Source organism: Cydia amplana, chromosome 18, assembly GCF_948474715.1.
Source record: "Cydia amplana chromosome 18, ilCydAmpl1.1, whole genome shotgun sequence".
Lineage (NCBI taxonomy): Eukaryota > Metazoa > Arthropoda > Insecta > Lepidoptera > Tortricidae > Cydia > Cydia amplana.
This window is the reverse complement of record NC_086086.1, coordinates 8,015,744-8,034,897: the sequence shown is the minus strand read 5'-3', so window position 1 is coordinate 8,034,897 and position 19,154 is coordinate 8,015,744. Positions and strand designations below refer to the sequence as shown.

The window sequence follows — 19,154 nt, the reverse complement described above, 5'->3', positions numbered from 1 at the left end:
GTTGTGCACTTTTTGAGGCGGGGAAAAAATGTTAAACTCGAGCCAGCGTAAGACGATCACGTGACCGTAAAATTTAGATGGCCACTCATTTAGATGGCATTTAAATCAATAAAGAAAAACTCAATGACATTACATGAAAAACTGTTACATGTAATGTCATTGAGTTTTCCTTTATTGATTTAAATGCCATCTAGTGAGTTTCGCTCTAACTGGTATTAATATAACTCGAGTACTAACAGTGATGTGCTTAGGGGTTTCAAGTAATTAACGCTAACGCTAGATGGCGTTAACCTCAATTATACATAGTGCATTTTGCACTAGTCATTGAGTTTTCACTTCTGCCGGCACTCCCTGAGTGCAACCCGTTGTTTTTTTTAAGTAAGTAGGTAGTCACACTACTAATTATATCTACTTATTTAAGTTTATAGCAAACAATTTAACGGTGACACACGTTTTGGTGCAACAGACCCTATGTTGCAGCTCACAAGTAATAAATAATACTAAGTATCTTGCAAAAGTTTGGCGTGTGATACACGACTTATATGTTGTTATACAACCCCCAAAATGTAAAATAGATCACAAATATTAAGTCTACCTACTTAGCCTACAAAATACAGGGTGTAATCTAAAACGTGATACAAGATAATCAAACCTGAATCTTTTCATGATTTTGAACAACTTTTACTAGGGGTCAACTTTGTAAATTAACAATAAAAAAAATCTTTGCCATACATTTTTGTCTACCTCTCCTTGACCATTTCTATGGAACAGCTCAATTTTTTTTTAATATTACAAAATTGACCCCATAGTAAAAGTAGTTCAAAATCATGAAAAGATTCAGGTTTGATTATCTTGTATCACGTTTTAGATTACACCCTGTATACATTACAGCTTAGTAGTGTAGTGCATAATTATATTATAATATAATTATTTTCCATTGTATTTTTTTTTTAAATTATAGGTTAATCATTTATTTACAAACAAGATATATACAGTGTATTACTAAAAGAAATTAAAAACTAGCTTAAATCTAAAATAGGCCATTGAGGCATTGTACCAAGGATGCTGGCGACATTTCCTCGCTGTATCGCAATGCTGATATGTTGTGCGAGGTAGCCGCCAGCTCTTCGGTCACCAGTTACGTCAACCAGACCCATCGTATTTTAAATTTTTCACGGAAACGCACACCTGTCCTCCTACACACGTCAACCTGTCTTGCTATTTCAGTCAGTCTCGGTAGGTACAAAAAGTACTTTTACAGTACATATGGGGCTACTTTTCCGCACTAGTGCGTAAAATAGCACTTTTCGTGCGTATGTCGAAACTTTAAAGTGCCATATGTACTGTAAAACGTTGTTCGATACACGTGCGAATAGGTCATTCTTAACTCGTGTCGATTTAAAACACTCCCTTCGGTGGTGGTTTAATTTATCGCCACTCTTTTCGAATTTCCTGTTTTCCGCACTTGTAAATAACTATTCCGTGGTACGGCCTCTATGTTTTGTCTTTTTAGTCTATGGCAAGAGAACGGAATGAATCCATTTCTGGGACGTCTGAGACTAATTCTTTCTTAGAGCCCTTAGATTTCTTGGACTTCTTCTCGGGCGCTCTCCAAAGGTCGTCCTTGCTCAGAGTTTCCCTGTAATGAGAACAAACAAGTGTTATTCGAATTAACAGAAAACACGATATAGGTACCTAATAATAGGTATGTGACGCTTTCAATTAAAAGGTACCACATTGTCGGTTGTTGGTATAGCGGTAACAGAAACACATCACATGTGAAAATTTGTGACGCTTTCAACTAAAAGGTACCACATTGTGAAAATTTCAACTATCTAGCTATCACGGTTCCTGAGATACAGCCTGGTGACAAACAGATAGACGAACAGTGGAGTCTTAGAAATAGGGTCCCTTTGGGTACGGAACCCTAAAAACGCAAGAGTCAGATCAAACTAACTCTGCTATTTTGATAGCACAGACTGCAAGTGTTATCAGTTTTACTTTACTCGAGAATACTGTAAACAATTGAATAACTTTTCCGATGTCCCTTGGGGCATTCTTCAAAAATCTCATTCCCCTGGCGATACATATTCGCAAATTCCCAAGAGATTCCGCTTTATTAGCATCTCATTTTTGGTGACTGTGTAACCTGTGCCCAGCTTGTGCCAAGTTCCATGTGCAAACAAAAAACCGCTCAGCGGAATTTCGTGGGAATTTGCGAATATGTATAGCCAGAGGAATGAGATTGCTGAAGAATAACCCACTTACGGTTGTTATGCGTAAAAACCTATGTTTTAGCAGGACGTTATGCAGCCTCTTGTTGTAGTACTCCAAGGACTCCAGGTTGCCGCCGAAGTCTTTCGGCAGCTCGTCGCGGCTGAAGTACTTAAACAGAGTATCTGACTTGGGCACGTGGAAATGGATCTGTTGCACCTCTGTAGTAACTAACCTATGTTTTAGCAGGACGTTATGCAGCCTCTTGTTGTAGTACTCCAAGGACTCCAGGTTGCCGCCGAAGTCTTTCGGCAGCTCGTCGCGGCTGAAGTACTTGAACAGAGTATCTGACTTGGGCACGTGGAAATGGATCTGTTGCACCTCTGTAGTAACTAACCTATGTTTTAGCAGGACGTTATGCAGCCTCTTGTTGTAGTACTACAAGGACTCCAGGTTGCCGCCGAAGTCTTTAGGCAGCTCGTCGCGGCTGAAGTACTTGAACAGAGTATCTGACTTGGGCACGTGGAAATGGATCTGTTGCACATCTGTAGTAACTAACCTATGTTTTAGCAGGACGTTATGCAGCCTCTTGTTGTAGTACTCCAAGGACTCCAGGTTGCCGCCGAAGTCTTTCGGCAGCTCGTCGCGGCTGAAGTACTTGAACAGAGTATCTGACTTGGGCACGTGGAAATGGATCTGTTGCACATCTGTAGTAACTAACCTATGTTTTAGCAGGACGTTATGCAGCCTCTTGTTGTAGCACTACAAGGACTCCAGGTTGCCGCCGAAGTCTTTCGGCAGCTCGTCGCGGCTGAAGTACTTGAACAGAGTATCTGACTTGGGCACGTGGAAATGGATCTGTTGCACATCTGTAGTAACTAACCTATGTTTTAGCAGGACGTTATGCAGCCTTTTGTTGTAGTACTCCAAGGACTCCAGGTTGCCGCCGAAGTCTTTCGGCAGCTCATCGCGGCTGAAGTACTTGAACAGAGTATCTGACTTGGGCACGTGGAAATGGATCTGAAATCATAGATTTCTGTAGTCAGGAACGGTAAAATATTGTATTGTTCGTTCTTGGCTTGTTATTGATACTGCACGCCATAAAACAAATCCTCCCTTATACGCTTATATAATTACGCATTCATACGAAAAGGTACGAAAACGAAACAAATAATACACAACCATAAAGAGGAAACAGGCTTGACATGGATTTTTCACGCAAATAAAGAAAGGGCTCTTGCTCCTTCAGCCTTGTTGCCTGCTACAGTTCACACACTCTCCCTTTATTTACGGCCTGGCCACGACATTACGCGACTGGCGACGGCGGCATGCAGCGACAACCATAGATGGGAACGAAAGGTCCGATCGCCGTGTCTCGCTCCAACCTATGGTTATCGCTGCCGCCGTCACAAGTCGCTCAATGTCGCGGCCGAGCCAATAGGTAGGTAATCGTAAAGTATGGTGGAGTAAGACCAAGTTAACTCTGCACAGACTTTGCAGTGACAAAATGGGGCATAATCTATGAAAAGGGACCTTATTGTCGATGGCGCTTAATTACGCCGCACAGCGTCGCGCGGCATTGTATTTATATCAGAGCATCGTTAATAGCCGATTTAAACTCTCGCGCGAGCCACGAGACGAGCCGCGAGCCGCGCCACGAGACGAGAGTGTAAGCGGTGGGCTCGCGGCTCGTCTCGTGGCTCGCAAGCTCGTCGAGCTAATATAATTTAAACACTAACGGCACGGCATAAGGTTTATAACCGAGTGACAAGCCGAACGCGAGTGTAAACGGTGGTCTCGTGGCGCGGCTCGCGGCTCGTCTCGTGGCTCGCGCGAGAGTTTAAACCGGCTATAATAATGGCGTAACCGCCATCGACAATAAGATCCCTTTTCATAGATAACGTCACAAACTTCTACGAAAATATGAGGTTTAAGAATAGTGTCACTTTCACACTTTGGTCTGCCAATATCGGTGCTCAGTTAGCTTAGAAGGATTCTACGAGTACACTTTAGTAGGTATATCTGTGCGATAACTGTGGTGCTTACCATTTCGCTCATGTCCCTGTTCATGAACTGCTTCATGATGGAGAACACTTTGTCTATGAAGGGTGGTGCATTGATCACGTGGACCTGCTTTAGCCGGATCGGCATTGCTTCCTGGAATAACGAAGAATAACAATAAGTATTGGCATACTTTATGATTTATGATATCTTGTTCAATGTGTGTTGACGGAGCGACGACACCGTAAATTCTTTAGAGTCCGACAACGTTGAGTTTCCATGCCATTGTGGCGCGCTTTAGGATATATGTAGGTACTTAGCTGATATGCTTTGTCACAGCCAAGTCGGTGCAACAAGCTTAGCGTGGTCAGAGTCTAAATTAAAGAACACCAAATGCAAGGGGTGACAATCATCAAATATGTAAGAAGTGTAGATTTAAGGGCACTACCTACTCTCTGCGCTAGCAAAGACCATTTACGTATAGCAAAATGCACGACAAAATCACGTCACTGCGTGTATAATACTTGTACGCTGCGTCAAGTACCTACCTTATGTTCTTCTATAGGTGTATTCGGGTAATTACAAATACTTCAGAATGTAGAGAAATATATTCCGAAAATAGACTACAGATATGATGGAATTACGAGTGATTTTCGTAATAACCCGACAGTCTGAGGTATTCGGGTACCTTATATTTCGAAATTACATTACCTCCTGATATTTAGACAGTTTTTTCGCAAGAGACAGGTTTATCTTAGTCAATATCTTCAGTGTGATATCTTTAACATCCAAGATGGCGATGTCATGCTCTTCTAGATTTTCTTCCTCGAGCAGCCAGGCATCTGTGAAAAATAACAAATAAATTGTGGTTTTCCATCACAGAAGGGTCCTTATATGCTTAAAGTGCAATAAGGTCCTTTTTATCTGATATTCCAATATAATAAGAATTCTGATATAAAAGGTCCTATTGCACATGAAACATTAAGGACCTTTCTCTGACGGAGAGCCACAATTAATGATTTAAAATTAATGAAGTAATTAACGATTAGTAAGATAGAATAAATGTATGTAGTTAATTTGTGGTTGAGGTAAAAAAAATGTTTCGCTAGATAGCACGCTTGAAACTTCCTCAACGTCAACGCTCAAGATTCTTCCTCTTGCACCATTAATTGAGCTCGTGGCTCAATTACAACAATCTCCGCTCGATACTTTGAGCTCTATCGCCTAGATAATAAGGGTATGGTTGGGATTAAACCGTTGAACGCCACGCCTATCGTGTGCGGCGCGTCATCGTGAACCTTGTCTGACTGAATGCACGAAGGTTGATATCACAGAACAAGTAGAATGGCGATGCGAGCAGAGTACGTGTCGCCGCCGGTTATGAGCAAACGCTCGCATGCTAGTACTCGCCCGCGCTGACCGAAAAACGTAAACATGCCTTTTGCGCCACAATAACGTTCAGATTAAGAAGCCAGACATCAAATCTGTCTAAAGGAGGCGTATCCATTCACCAGGCACACAAGTTTTTACTACCGTTGCGCGAGTGTTAGTAAATGTGGAGAGGAACGAGCGGCGACACCGGTTCCGATACTAACTGCACGCGATAGCCGTTCTAACCTCTTTAATATGTTCTGTGGTTGATATTGAGCTGTAGCCGCGCACCTCAGTTGACGTCTTTGGCTGTCAGAGGGTTAAGTAAAATAGGGAGTATTACTGCAATGTTTTGCCGCCAGAGTGCAGCACTAGTGACTTAAGTATACCATAGAGGGCATAGAGTAACTTATACTTACTGTACCTTAAACTGTTTTTTTACAAGTTTTCACAGACAATCAAATATGACATTGATACATCAAGGCGGTTTGTTTACAAAGGGCCTACCTGGAAGCGCGAAATCGAAACAGCTATCTGCCTCTTTATCGCTTGAATATGCAAGAGTAAATAGAGAGGTTAGATAACAAAATTTCGACTCTCGTTTGCGGTAGACCCTTAGATTGTGACTTAGCGTGGGAGTGGCGCCCCCTACGCAGACTTTCGCGTAATATTACCTGTGGTAAGGAAGAACATGCGGGCATCCTGCAGATAGTCGTAGTTCTCGAGACCAGGGTCGTTTAGTTGCCAGATGAACATGTTGCGGTTACCTGGTGCTTTTACCTGGCCTAGGTTCCTGGAATTATAAAACACAAGTTCAGTCTTATAGTCTGTTTTAGTCTGACCCCTCTGCGAACAAGTTTCTATGCAGGGAGGTCAGTTATCTCTGCAGAATACTGTACGTAACTTGGAGCTTGTCTAGAAGAGATTGCTTACAGCGATAAGAAACGTCTTTTACTTTTAATGCGCAGTTTACGCCACGTGGCGTGGTACAAATTGTGCTGTCGGCATCTAGTGTTCTGGACTTAAGCCAATTTCAGGTCACTACACTCACTACACCGCTGAATACTGAAATGAGTCATATTTCCACTTTCGCGGTCGCATTCCGAAAAACCCGCTCGGGAGCTGCTCGATAGTCTGTTCGGAAGGAGAAGAGTCGTGGAATGTATTGGGCCCCATACATTCCACGACTCTTCTCTTTCCGCCCAGACTCTAACTTCCGTGAGAAGCATTTTCTTCATAAGCCGTAGGCTTCTGATCTGATCATTCGACCCAGACTAAAAACTCGACCTTTTCGAACGAGCGAACTTTACATTCAACTTGGAACACAGCTGGCTATAGGGGCCGGGCATTTCGGGGAGGCCTTTGCCCAGCCGCGGGGCACTAAATTAGGCTAAAAAGAATTGTCCTCGTGGTCTACAATAACACTGACTTACACAATTTTCAGGGCGTTCTGCACTTGCGGCGACATTGGGTCCCGTTTCACAAAGAGCTCCGGCGTCGACGCACGCAGACTCGTGAAGCTTTCGATCGCCTTCTGGGCCTTTTCCATGTCATAGTAGCAGCTGTGAAGGAACCGGCGGAGCAGCCTGTCATCTGAAACAGTACATTGTAAGGATTACATTACCGATACTATAGTCACCAAACGGGATTGTTACGCCATTTAGAGCCCAAGCTAAATCGGTTGTTCCACAACTACGCTATGGAATGTCAAATTTAGCTAGAACCCGAATTGGCGTAACAATCACGGAGCGTGACTGTTTTTATTGACGGCTGGAAGAAATTCAGAAGTTATTGTGGAATAAAGAAACTCACAAACATGAACCCTGAACACAATACACTCATTTTTTGGGCAGTCGTGTAAAAAATACCTACACTCCACTATTTGTAATTTTGTACGCCTCAGACTCGTTTGTGAACGCCGTTTGGAATATCACAAAAGTGCCGTGTCGAGTACACAATAGTGTTTCCGATACTTCGACAATTCCAGGAGGTTTCACTCTCTCGCTCTCACTTATTGAGTGTAACTAGATGAGTTATACTGAGACATATAACAATACATGCGGTGCCCTAAAAACAACGCTACGGCACTGACAGTAAAATCAAATGAAAGCGAGATATATTTCTTCTTAGTACTTAATGGAAAAACTCGTACCGTTTTGCCGATCTGTATGAAATATTTGATACTTATTTACTTACGAACATTTATTCGAAGGAAAAGCAGTAGGAAGCTAAGTTCCTAAAGAAAAGATGACTCTAGGACCTGTATGTTAAAAGAAAACGACTGCGGGTTCGGACCGGCGCTTTCATAATAATCATTGCCTGCACAAATTTTGTATTTAGGCTGCTGAGGGGAGGGGACCTCGGGCTAAATGGGCTAATATATGGCTAATATGAAGAGTTCTTAAGAGGCATCCTTCGTGCTCATGACTACTAGCAAGTTGCTAGTAGTCATGAGCACGAAGGTTGCTAGTAGCAACTACGAGGCATTGTCGGCTTAATAGGCCGGAAATACTGTATTTTTTGCCAGACGTAAGTCTGATGCACCGATTTGAGTTCTATTATCTACTTCATGACTAACAATCGACGATTGATTAAATTTGACGAAAAAAAAACCACTTTAAAGTGCCTCTGTTCTCTTGGTTGCACGTAATAGACTTCGTGCAAGATGTCTATGATTCATTTAGTATACACTAGCGACCCGCCCCGGCTTCACACGGGTTAACAAATTATACATAAACCTTCCTCTTGAATCATTCTATCTATTAAAAAAAACCGCATCAAAATCCGTTGCGTAGTTTTAAAGATCTAAGCATTCTAAGCATACATACAGATAGACAGACAGGGAAGCGACTTTGTTTTAAACTATGTAGTGATGAGTCTAGGGTTTGCTCCCGGGAAACACCGGTACCGAAAGTACCGGGAATTCCCGGGATTTAGAGCCAAGCAAAGAACCGGGATTTCAAAATTAAAATCCCGGTACTCCCGGGATTTTCGGGACTAATATTTCCGGTACAATATTTGACTGATTTCTGTTACTTAGCATGAAATATCATGTTTTATAAAGAAAATAAATATATTTTATCAATCTAAGGCTGATGGTAATACTTTTACGGCTGACCACTATATTAAAATAAAATTTTAAAAAAGTCAATGGGTTTGACAATGCCGACAATATAAAATTGCGTAATTTGATACTTTAATTAAGGGCATAAATGTTTGTACGATAAATAATTTTATACGAACAATTAGTTATTTCATATTTGTATACTAACTAGAAGCATAAATAGAGACAATTTTGTAATTAGTAAAATACTACTTTTCTTTCAAATTCAAACACGGTATAAGAAACTCACATATGATAATGATATTAATGATATTTTAAATGAATTAATAATTCTGGCTGAATAATTTCTTGATTTGTCGTATTGATAGTTCTGTTATTACATATATGTTCGAAGGTCCACAGCCCATTTAGAACGCATGCGAAAATTATCTTTTTTTTATCCTTTTTCACAAAACATCTTACGTATTTAAAAAAAAAATGATGATATTACTGAGCCACAATTCAGTTTTTGCCAATCAACAAAGATATTAAAAATATCATGTAGTTTAGGAAAAAAGAAACAAATTATATTAATGATTGTGTGACTTAAAGACACATGGGGCATTTCATATGAAGCGGACAGGAAAAAAAAAGTGAGGTTCCCGAATTTGTTTATATTTGGTTTAGTTCTTCTTCTAGTAGGTATAAAACCGGACGCCAAATATTTTTTATATATGACGTTTATTTTAAAAATTATGAGCTTTTCAAAAATTACCGTAACTGAAATTCCGATTTTTTTAAACTCGAATATCGAATAATTAAAATATATAACTTATTATTAAACCAAGCGTTTTGTATAGAATTTTAAATGATCTTTTCAGCGAAGAAATCAATTTTGAAAAATAAATAAAAAATAATGGTTAAAACCGGAAGTAAACTTTTCGAAACCATTTTTCGAAAACTTTGACCAGTTTTTTTTTATTTATTTTTATCTCAAAATATAGCCCTAAGTATGTACAAAATACACTAGAAGTTGCAGAATGGGATCTCCATTGGTTAAGACAATAGATCAATAAATGTACATACATGTCGCCCTGAGTGCGACGTACCGTACTGGTATACATACATATAGCAGCTGTTTAGCTTATAAGAACATGTATTCAGTAAGACTGCTGGTAAATTCTAATCATAACATAATGAAATAAGAAAGTCAACGTATACATACATATAGCAGCTGTTTAGCTTATAAGAACATGTATTCAGTAAGACTGCTGGTAAATTCTAATCATAACATAATGAAATAAGAAAGTCAACAATTCTAACCAGTTTATTTCATAATTTTTATTATTTTACAATAAGAATCTATGCTAAAGCTCGTTCTTTTTACAAGAAGACCGTCAGTTTTTGGAATAAACGCATGAAACTTTTTTGTTCCTGGAATCGTGACTGCGGAATCAAACCTGGCCTGCAAAAATATCCTCTGACGTTGAATATCGTCTTTAGAGCAATAGTAGATTGCCGTTTGCTTCAAAGATGATTTTGCCCAGTCATACAATCGCATTGGTGAAATTATTGATCTACTTGGAGGTAACTGCAAACTTGCACGCGTCGCCAAACGTTTCAGGTTCCCTCCGAGACCATCGCAGGGCCCTTTACCGTGAGATGTTGCGTGAAAATGTGCCTCTACATTCGTATTAAAATCATCCTTGTAATGAATAAGATTAACAAAGTTAAACCTATTTTTAAAATGTTGTGAGGCACCATCGGTTATGTATATGATTTTAGATGCAACTATTTCTTTTTCTGAAAGGTGCTTGTGCAGTAATATTTGGCATAGTAGGTAGCTGTGTCATGTTTTAAGTCATCGGAAATCATGACAATGCTGCCGTCTTTTATTTCAGTGCCATCTCTATAGTAATAAACCGAAGTTAGGAGTGTAGCTTGGTCGTTATTCCAATGAAACGATTGGGCAGAATCTTGGACTACGAACCTGTAATTTTCTGCAAAATCACACTACGATGATTTCCCCTTCATCGATAGTCTCTTTCAGCTCTTAATAAAAATTTTAAATAAACTGGTTAGAATTGTTGACTTTCTTATTTCATTATGTTATGATTAGAATTTACCAGCAGTCTTACTGAATACATGTTCTTATAAGCTAAACAGCTGCTATATGTATACCAGTACGGTACGTCGCACTCAGGGCGACATGTATGTACATTTATTGATCTATTGTCTTAACCAATGGAGATCCCATTCTGCAACTTCTAGTGTATTTTGTACATACTTAGGGCTATATTTTGAGATAAAAATAAGTAAAAAGAAACTGGTCAAAGTTTTCGAAAAATGGTTTCGAAAAGTTTACTTCCGGTTTTAACCATTATTTTTTATTTATTTTTCAAAATTGATTTCTTCGCTGAAAAGATCATTTAAAATTCTATACAAAACGCTTGGTTTAATAATAAGTTATATATTTTAATTATTCGATATTCGAGTTTAAAAAAATCGGAATTTCAATTACGGTAATTTTTGAATAGCTCATAATTTTTAAAATAAACGTCATATATAAAAAATATTTGGCGTCCGGTTTTATACCTACTAGAAGAAGAACTAAACCAAATATAAACAAATTCGGGAACCTCACTTTTTTTTTCCTGTCCGCTTCATATGAAATGCCCCACATATTATGGTACAAAAGAAGTGTGTACCTTCACTGTGCTACTTTTTTATTGTTTTAAGAAAGATTCGTGGTCGTTTTACGCTTTTTTTTACTGAAAATTGATGTGAAAACTGATTTTTGAAGGCAGTCCCGAAAATACCGGGAAATCCCAGTTCCATTTTTGCCCGGTACCGAAAATCCCGGTTCTTTTAAACAGTACCGGTTCTGCAATCCCTAGATGAGCCGCAATAATCTACTTGACCTATTAACTGTGCCTTGAAAATTGTAGGTTAAAAAAGTTCTCCGTGTTCTTATCTACAAATACAAAGTATTGAATCAATATAATTCTATTGTTTCGTATTTTGATGCGTTGATTATACGCATTGTATGATACACGACACACCTGCATTGATTGCTAGCGATGATAAGAGTAGGTACCTACCTACCTTTTAAGTATTATATTATTTATGCACATTATGCCTATGAAACCATATTATGGTTCTCATATTTTGTCCTTTCTGGCTACAATATATCTTCATCCCGTCAAGATTGGAGTCAAAACTTTTCCCGAGTTTAGCCCGAGGTCACCGAGGTGTCAACCGAGGTAAATGCGTCACTTGAGGTAAATGCGTCTTTTAAAGATTTCTTCTAAACGGAACATTTTAGAACTATTACAACCCTCTCTGTTTGAAGTGTGGTCACTGAACTTTTAATGCAGACGGCTATAATTAGTAGTTCTAAAATGTTCCGTTTAGAAGAAATCTTTAAAAGATTTACCTCGGTTGACCTTAGTGTATTTTCCGCTTTTCGCAAAATTGACACACCCATATCCTTAGGCACGTGAGGCTGTGCGGCGACCCATTCTTTTAGCTCTACCAGTAGCTTCTCAAGGTCCTTCGGCTCTCCCATTGTTACTGGAAACAAAACGTTTAACTTATTACACCATGCCTACTGTCATTGCCTACATATATGACTCATATTATTGTAGTATCGTAATTTTTGTTATTCCAACTTTAAACTATTACCTAACTAAATAAAAGTCGCATTTTTTGTACTTTCATTAGCAAATTAAACATTTATATATTTAAAACTTATATATGTAGGTATATAAAAAATAAATAAATTTTATTTTAGAACTTTAGACCGGATATAATTAAAGGGATGTTTGCAAAAACAACATAACATAACTGCTTAGAGGTTGACACTTTTTTAAGAACATTGTTAATCGTTTCAGGTGTAGATATGTTGTTTTTGTAAACATCCCTTCAATTATGTTAATTAATTAAATTTTACATAGGTAGCTAATTTAACTTTAATATTTTATTAGAGCGCTAGATAGATGGGTCGTAATTAGTACTTTACGATACAACTCCGAAAAGTAGGGAATTCGCAACGAGTGGCTATAAATTAAAACACGACAGTGACTTCCGTCGGGAAGGTAGTGTTTTAAAACTGTTTTGTGATGTCGGTTTACCTTTGAATGGATCTTGAAGCCGAAACTTGTGGTTTTTTTTTTTTTTTTTTTTCATTTATTTAGGTAAACAAACAGCCACTACAAGTTATACTTATTACACTAATTACCATAATATCTACCATATGTGTGGCCCACGGCGCTTACCACTAATTAGTATGAATAATGTTCATTCAGAGCTAAACTAATCACCGTTAGTCTTAAGGGCTCCCGGTGTCAACAACAACATAGAATGGTTAGTTATATTTATATATTTGGTAGGTACTGGAAATACATTATAAGTAAGAAACTAGAAGAAGTACCTACTTAAATTGTAGGGTTTCCTTCTGCTTTGCACTCACAGACTATTCAGTTTAGATTTTTTGTATATTACACTTAATTGAAAAGGTCATCAGATCGATTTCACAAGCACTCGTTTTGCAAGTCTCCGGTCTTTGAAACTTGTAGTTTAATTAAATTCACTACCTATGTCAAATCTGTAATTTTCTATAAGTTTTATAGTCACATTTTAACATAAATTTTATGAGATTTTTCAACATAAATAAGTATTACTAAATATGTAATTATGACAGTATCAATCTCGTAGGCCCATGCAATTGACTATAGAGAAAAAAATACATAGATTGCTCACTCCATACATCAGTTTTAGTACCAAAAAGACTATTAGCATCTAGCATCGAGTAGCGGAACTATCAGTACTTGCTCTTGACAATAGATGTAGCACCGACCGGAAAGTCTTATGCTGTTGAGATAAGACTTTCCGGTCGGTGCTACATCTATTGTCAAGTAGCAGTACTGATAGTTCTGCTACTCGATGCTAGATGTAGACACTGAAATTAAAGTCTAACTGATGTATGGAGTGAGCACTCTTATACCTATATTACGCAAAATGCCAACGAGAAAAACGATCGAAATACATATCGAACTTTATGAGCAGTGTTTGACGTAATCTCGAATTACCTATGGTTAGATTTTTTTATCAGATGGTGGACATAAACCACTTTACAAGTTTTACAACACATAAATTGTCTGCCACATTTACATATATCTTGGTACATGAAACGTTAAGGTCCAGCCAGCCATGACATAAGCGTAAAAAATCGGCCAAGAGCATGTCGGGCCATGCTCAGTGTAGGCACACCTCGGACACTGGCGATCAAATGTATGAAACAAACGCGTTCCTAGGTTCCTACGCACACAGCCTAAGCTCGTGTAGGTGAACGCGTACCATGCTTGTGTGAGTGAGATAAGACGTTGTAGGGTAACTGTGAGGTAACCGAGAGCGGGTCTCAGCGGGTGGGCGGCACTTTCAACGGGAGGCAGGGAGCGTCCATACTGTATGCTAGTACTCTTTATTATACTGTGGTGTAGGGTTCCGTAGTTACCATTCTGTCAGAACAGGCGAAACGGGGGTTAGTGGGGGGGAGGAGAATTGGTTCACAAGATAAAGAATTATATCTGAATTTAATTTCTGTGTATTTTTAATTGTATGGTGCACAATAAAGAATATTTATTATTATTATTCTCTTTATTTATTTCAACTCTTAGGCTAGGTTATTTTATAATATGGATATAAAAATAAAATACAAAAACAATACAAAATACATATAAACATATTATAAAAAACCTAACCTAGGGTGCCGCCAGCAGCGGGGCAAGGCCTAAGCTGCCGGTGGTCAGGTCAGGGCTGCAGAGAGAGGAACCGGCGGACTATTCGCGCCGTGTCCAAGATCACCGCCTTCTGCATCTGACCCTTGATCCAACCACCTAGCGAGAGTCTCTCAAGATGTTGGTCGAGACTCTTCGCTATATTAGACCGTTCGCTGAAACAACTATCGGGACAATGATCGTCGAATCAACATCCCACATGGCGGTTATCTCGTGAGCCAAGTCTAGGTACTTACTGGACTTGTCCTTCTCGGCTTTCACGAGATTCTCAGATTATTATTATTAAGTAGGTATTATCCCTGAAAAACCAACGTACATACAGGTCGCACAAATTAGTTAGCCAATTTGCCGATAGATGGTGCTGTACACAATTACGCTATACTTCTGGTCAAGTCTTTCGTGATTATAGTTACCATGCGAAAATTTAAAGTTTGTACGGAACCCTCGGTGCGTGAGTTAAATGAACTCGCAATTGACCAGTTTTTTTTTACATTTGCGTCATAGGTGTCATTCATAAGGTATGCCTGTGCCAAAAATATAAATATGCAAAAACAACATAGGTATGCTCTTCAAATGGTGAACCAAAAAAAAAACAAATATCTAGTTATGAAGTATTACGGAATAGAAGCGAAAAACCTGATTATGGTCAACAAAGTCACCTTTGATATTTTTAGCATAAAGATTTTAATAGGTTGTGAGTGGAAAAAAAACTAGAGATTGCAAGGCAATGCGGTCAACGAAGCGCTAACGCTTATGTAAGCTATCGCAAAAAAAAACTTGAGGAAACCAAAACGGAAATATACATTTACTTACTGGATTTAGTATCGGAAAAAACCGCTGGGAAAACACATTTTTGGGGTGCCAAAATCAAACACACTAACGAAATTTGGTTTAAGTATACAGGTTTTGGTAGGCCACCTAGGCTAGGGGCATACCCTAACCCTAAATTGTAGTCGACGCGTTGTGTCGTTCGATTCGCAATAGGTGGTCTTCAATATTGGATGCGGATGGCGTGGCGGCACGGCGCTCCGGTGTGCGAGCGGAACATCGCTATTACACTCTGTCTCGCTCACGCCAACGTGCGGGACCCAGTAGCGTAGCGTAGTGGTTCGGCCCGCCCCGAGCGGCACTTTTAGGGGGCGGCAAAATTTCAGAATAAATACCAATAATATCGTATAAATATTTGAACTATTTCAGTCGCACTTATTATATTGAAATACGTAAGCTAGGGGGCGGCAAAATTTTCATCCGCCCCGAGCGGCCGAGACCCACGCTACGCCACTGGCGGGACCGCATTAGTGTAATAACCGCATTAACTATGTATTTACAAGGTTACAATACAGCCATCAAGTAGGTATGTACCTAGGAAATGTTTATAGCCGTCCATAACAGTCTGTCTATACTCGTACGTATAAGTACCTATGCGAGGCTAATGGCCACTCGCCCATATAAGTACATAGCAGAAGGTATTATGTAACAAACAATGCTGTGATCAGAGGAACTGAAGCATTATACTGTATGTATTTGTGCCATTATTGTTTTATTTCATGCCGGCTCAATATAAATAGTTGCTACATAACGAAGGCTCTATGGTCTCTATGAAAAAAATACTCTTAGAAAATAAATAAAATACCTATTTTATTTACTAATAAAACTGGTAGGTCGTGACACTCGTTGGGTACCTAATTTATAGTTTCGATAAGTAGGTATATTAAGTACATTATATACACATAGGTACATATTTGATGGTATAAAACATAATGTTGCATAATACTAAAGGAATAATGGCCAGAATTATGAGGAAATTTAACTTGGCAGGGCCAGTTACGCAAAATCATAGCATAACAAAAGCAAGCATAAGTATATTATAAATTATAATAACGTTTAACGTAGGTACCTTACCGTAGGTGTGCCCTAGGAGGACTCGTTTCGGGACCAAGAAATTGGACAGTATAGGCAGGGCCGTCTAAAACTATGCTGGGCCCCCTGGGCACTTAAGGATTTGGGGCCCTTTTGGAAGGTAAAGAAAGCTAATTAAACTAGAATTTTTCTACTATGATTTTCTATTTATTATGGGTAATCAAATATACTGTTACTGTCTGTCCTTGGGGGCCCCCTGAGGATGGGGGCCCTGGGCACGGGCCCCGTGTGCCCTTATGGTAAAGACGGTACCTACTGTCAGTAGGAATATCATCCTTAGCGGTTAGCGCAATTTTCTATGTTCAATGAAATATTAATTTGTGAAGGTCCTATTATAACTTTTTTGTGCTAATAAATATTTCTTATCTTATACCTTATGCCCCACGACGGTCCTAATACTTAGGGTACCTAAGTATACCTACCTACTAATTACCTACCTGCAATTAATTGCACATTGCTCAAATGGCAACTCATCAAAGTGTGTGTAGGTAATGTTAAATAGGTAATATTTATGTTAAATCTGTGTTAAAATCATCCATTAAATTTTATATTAAAATTAACATTAATGACAATAATGACCTAATTGCTTTTATCCTTAAAGGAAAATTTTATAAAACAGCTACAAATGACGTCTGGTTTATGATTATTGATCAACAACTTTTTAAACATTTAATTTTCTAACTTAACTTCAACCGTATAAGGTCCATATTCCAAACACGCAGACAAATAGTATGATTCTTATAATATAGACCTTATATACGTATAGTTATTAGGTAAATATATAATCAAATGTACAAAATCAAAGGCAATCAAGATATAAAAAACTTATTTTCATCATAACATTCATATATTATAAGATTTCTGTATATGTATAATTAGGTAGGTAATACCTCCCAATAATCTGAATCGGATAATTCGCATGAATTAAACACAGTTGCAATCAGATATATCGGAGCGGACAAGGTGTTCACAAATATCCTGAACAAAACCTCTAGGAAGGCAGCCCGCAGCGAAGAACGGCGGCGTGTTGTGAAGCTCGTCACCATCCGATGATGACCACGGAGTGGTTGTGGTCATCATAGATGTTAAGAGTGAAACGACTAGCTAAGAAGAAAAAATGCATCAGTCATGCATATCTGATGACAAGTGTACCTACCTACCTAAGGAACCTACAAACATGATGCTTAGTTAACATTGCAATTAATTATCCATCTGCTTAATCAATGCCTCCAGCTCTTTTGCATCTTATTACTCTAAACTACATGGACGCGAAAAGAACTGATAAATATTTAAAATATTTTAATATTTACTGAGATACTTATTTCGAATATGCAGGTCTAGGTCATACAGACCGTATTTAGACAGGTAGGTATCTTAGCTTAAAACTTTAAGATGTGCCCTTGATTTTTGTACAAATTTTAACAATCTCTTACCAGGGGTGCTGTTCATTTTGCCGTCTTCAAAATTACTGTTCTTAAAACAAAACACTGAATGAACTAAACAACAGAAGTTAGTCAACAAAACACTATCGAATAATCTACGGCAACGGATGTTTATAAGGCCAAGTGCGTGGGAGAACACGACTGATGATGCTGGCGAGTGCTGTAATACTGACTAACAACCAACGATACAGCGCAAGAGTCGGTACAATCGGGCAGACAGGTTTTGTAAGAATTGTTAGTCATAATTCAACTTGAAAAAAGAAAGATATCATTGATTTCAATATCAGCGCGTTTAGAGGGAGCGCTACGCACGTACCTATTACTAAGGAATCTTAAGATTATTAAATGACTTCTCGCTGTTGATACCTATCAGCTAGGGTTTGGTAATATCGCGTCAGGTTTTAGATTAGAGCCTTAATTAATGCATTAATTACGAAATGAATATAGGAAATTGGACTTGCGTAGTTGAGACCATGTAAATAGGCTAGGTAGGTATTACGGCCGCTCCAAAAACTTGAGTATGCTGTATGCTTATGAAGATAGGTACTATTACTCAAGCTCTGAGAGAGTTCTTAGCGACTCAAATGAAAAGGGTTTAGGTATTTAAAGGTCCCCTTTATAGTTTTTCGTACTTAAATCATTCGTAAACCGTAGCCCATGGCAAGGTGCGAAGTCGGTGGAGGGGGAAGTGGCGCTGATCGTCACAAACACAGGTAATCTTATGGAATGTCCGCCATTAGTACTAGCGGCAGCCGCTTGAACTAATTTTACTCCATAAGATTTAACGTAGAAAGTCTGCCAAAATGAGGGCAGCACCAGTCGTGCACCTAGCGATGTAGGTATAAAATTTCCTACAAAATAGATAGGTATAGGTACAGGGTGTCCCAAAAATAGCCAGTCAAACTGACACTGGAGGTAGGACATCCTAAGAGGATCATCCAAACCAGCTTAACATGACCTCAGTAAAAGTTGCACGGTAATTCCTTAGGTACTTACCTATCATAAAAAAGGAAAAAGCGTAACATAGAAAGTACATGCAGTGCTCTAGAGCAGATACGTATCATTTTCTGCACACTCTTTAGAACAACAATGACCCACTTTCAGAGCATGAGAACTGACAACATTTAAACATGGTCATACTTCGTATTTTAACGGTACCATCGCATACAACTGTATGTAGTTTTTTCTAGGTCAATGAGACCCTAAATAAACCAGTTTGGGACTATAAAGTCTAGTTTAATCACTATCACTGTATATCATCTATCACTACATCATCACTACATATTAGTACATAGTATAAAAACAAAGTCGCTTCCCTGTCTGTCTGTCTGTCTGTACTACGCAACGGATTTTGATGCGGTTTTT

At 38.7% G+C, this 19,154-nt stretch overlaps 1 protein-coding gene across 1 annotated transcript; it reads right to left on the bottom strand.

The window, feature by feature from the left end:
• Positions 1 to 1,492: 1,492 nt before the first annotated feature.
• LOC134656506 (alpha-tocopherol transfer protein-like) lies at positions 1,493 to 17,811 on the bottom strand. The gene is made up of 8 exons (XM_063512066.1): positions 17,781 to 17,811; positions 12,113 to 12,202; positions 7,020 to 7,179; positions 6,261 to 6,379; positions 4,927 to 5,057; positions 4,261 to 4,371; positions 3,098 to 3,234; positions 1,493 to 1,639 (listed from the first exon to the last, which is right to left on the bottom strand). Exons 1-8 carry the CDS (start codon positions 17,794 to 17,796, stop codon positions 1,510 to 1,512), a joined length of 894 nt encoding a protein of 297 aa, XP_063368136.1. The 5' UTR covers positions 17,797 to 17,811; the 3' UTR covers positions 1,493 to 1,509.
• Between the last annotated feature and the right edge of the window lie 1,343 nt (positions 17,812 to 19,154).

What these genes read in the sequence shown, in the direction of transcription:
- LOC134656506 (XM_063512066.1), bottom strand. An exon ending in AACTGTCTAAATATCAGGAG is followed by an intron (nt 4,372 to 4,926) that starts GTAATGTAATTT and finishes TCGTTATTCCAG; the next exon opens with GAAGCAATGCCGATCCGGCT. An exon ending in AACGTCCTGCTAAAACATAG is followed by an intron (nt 1,640 to 3,097) that starts GTTAGTTACTAC and finishes TTCTCATTACAG; the next exon opens with GGAAACTCTGAGCAAGGACG.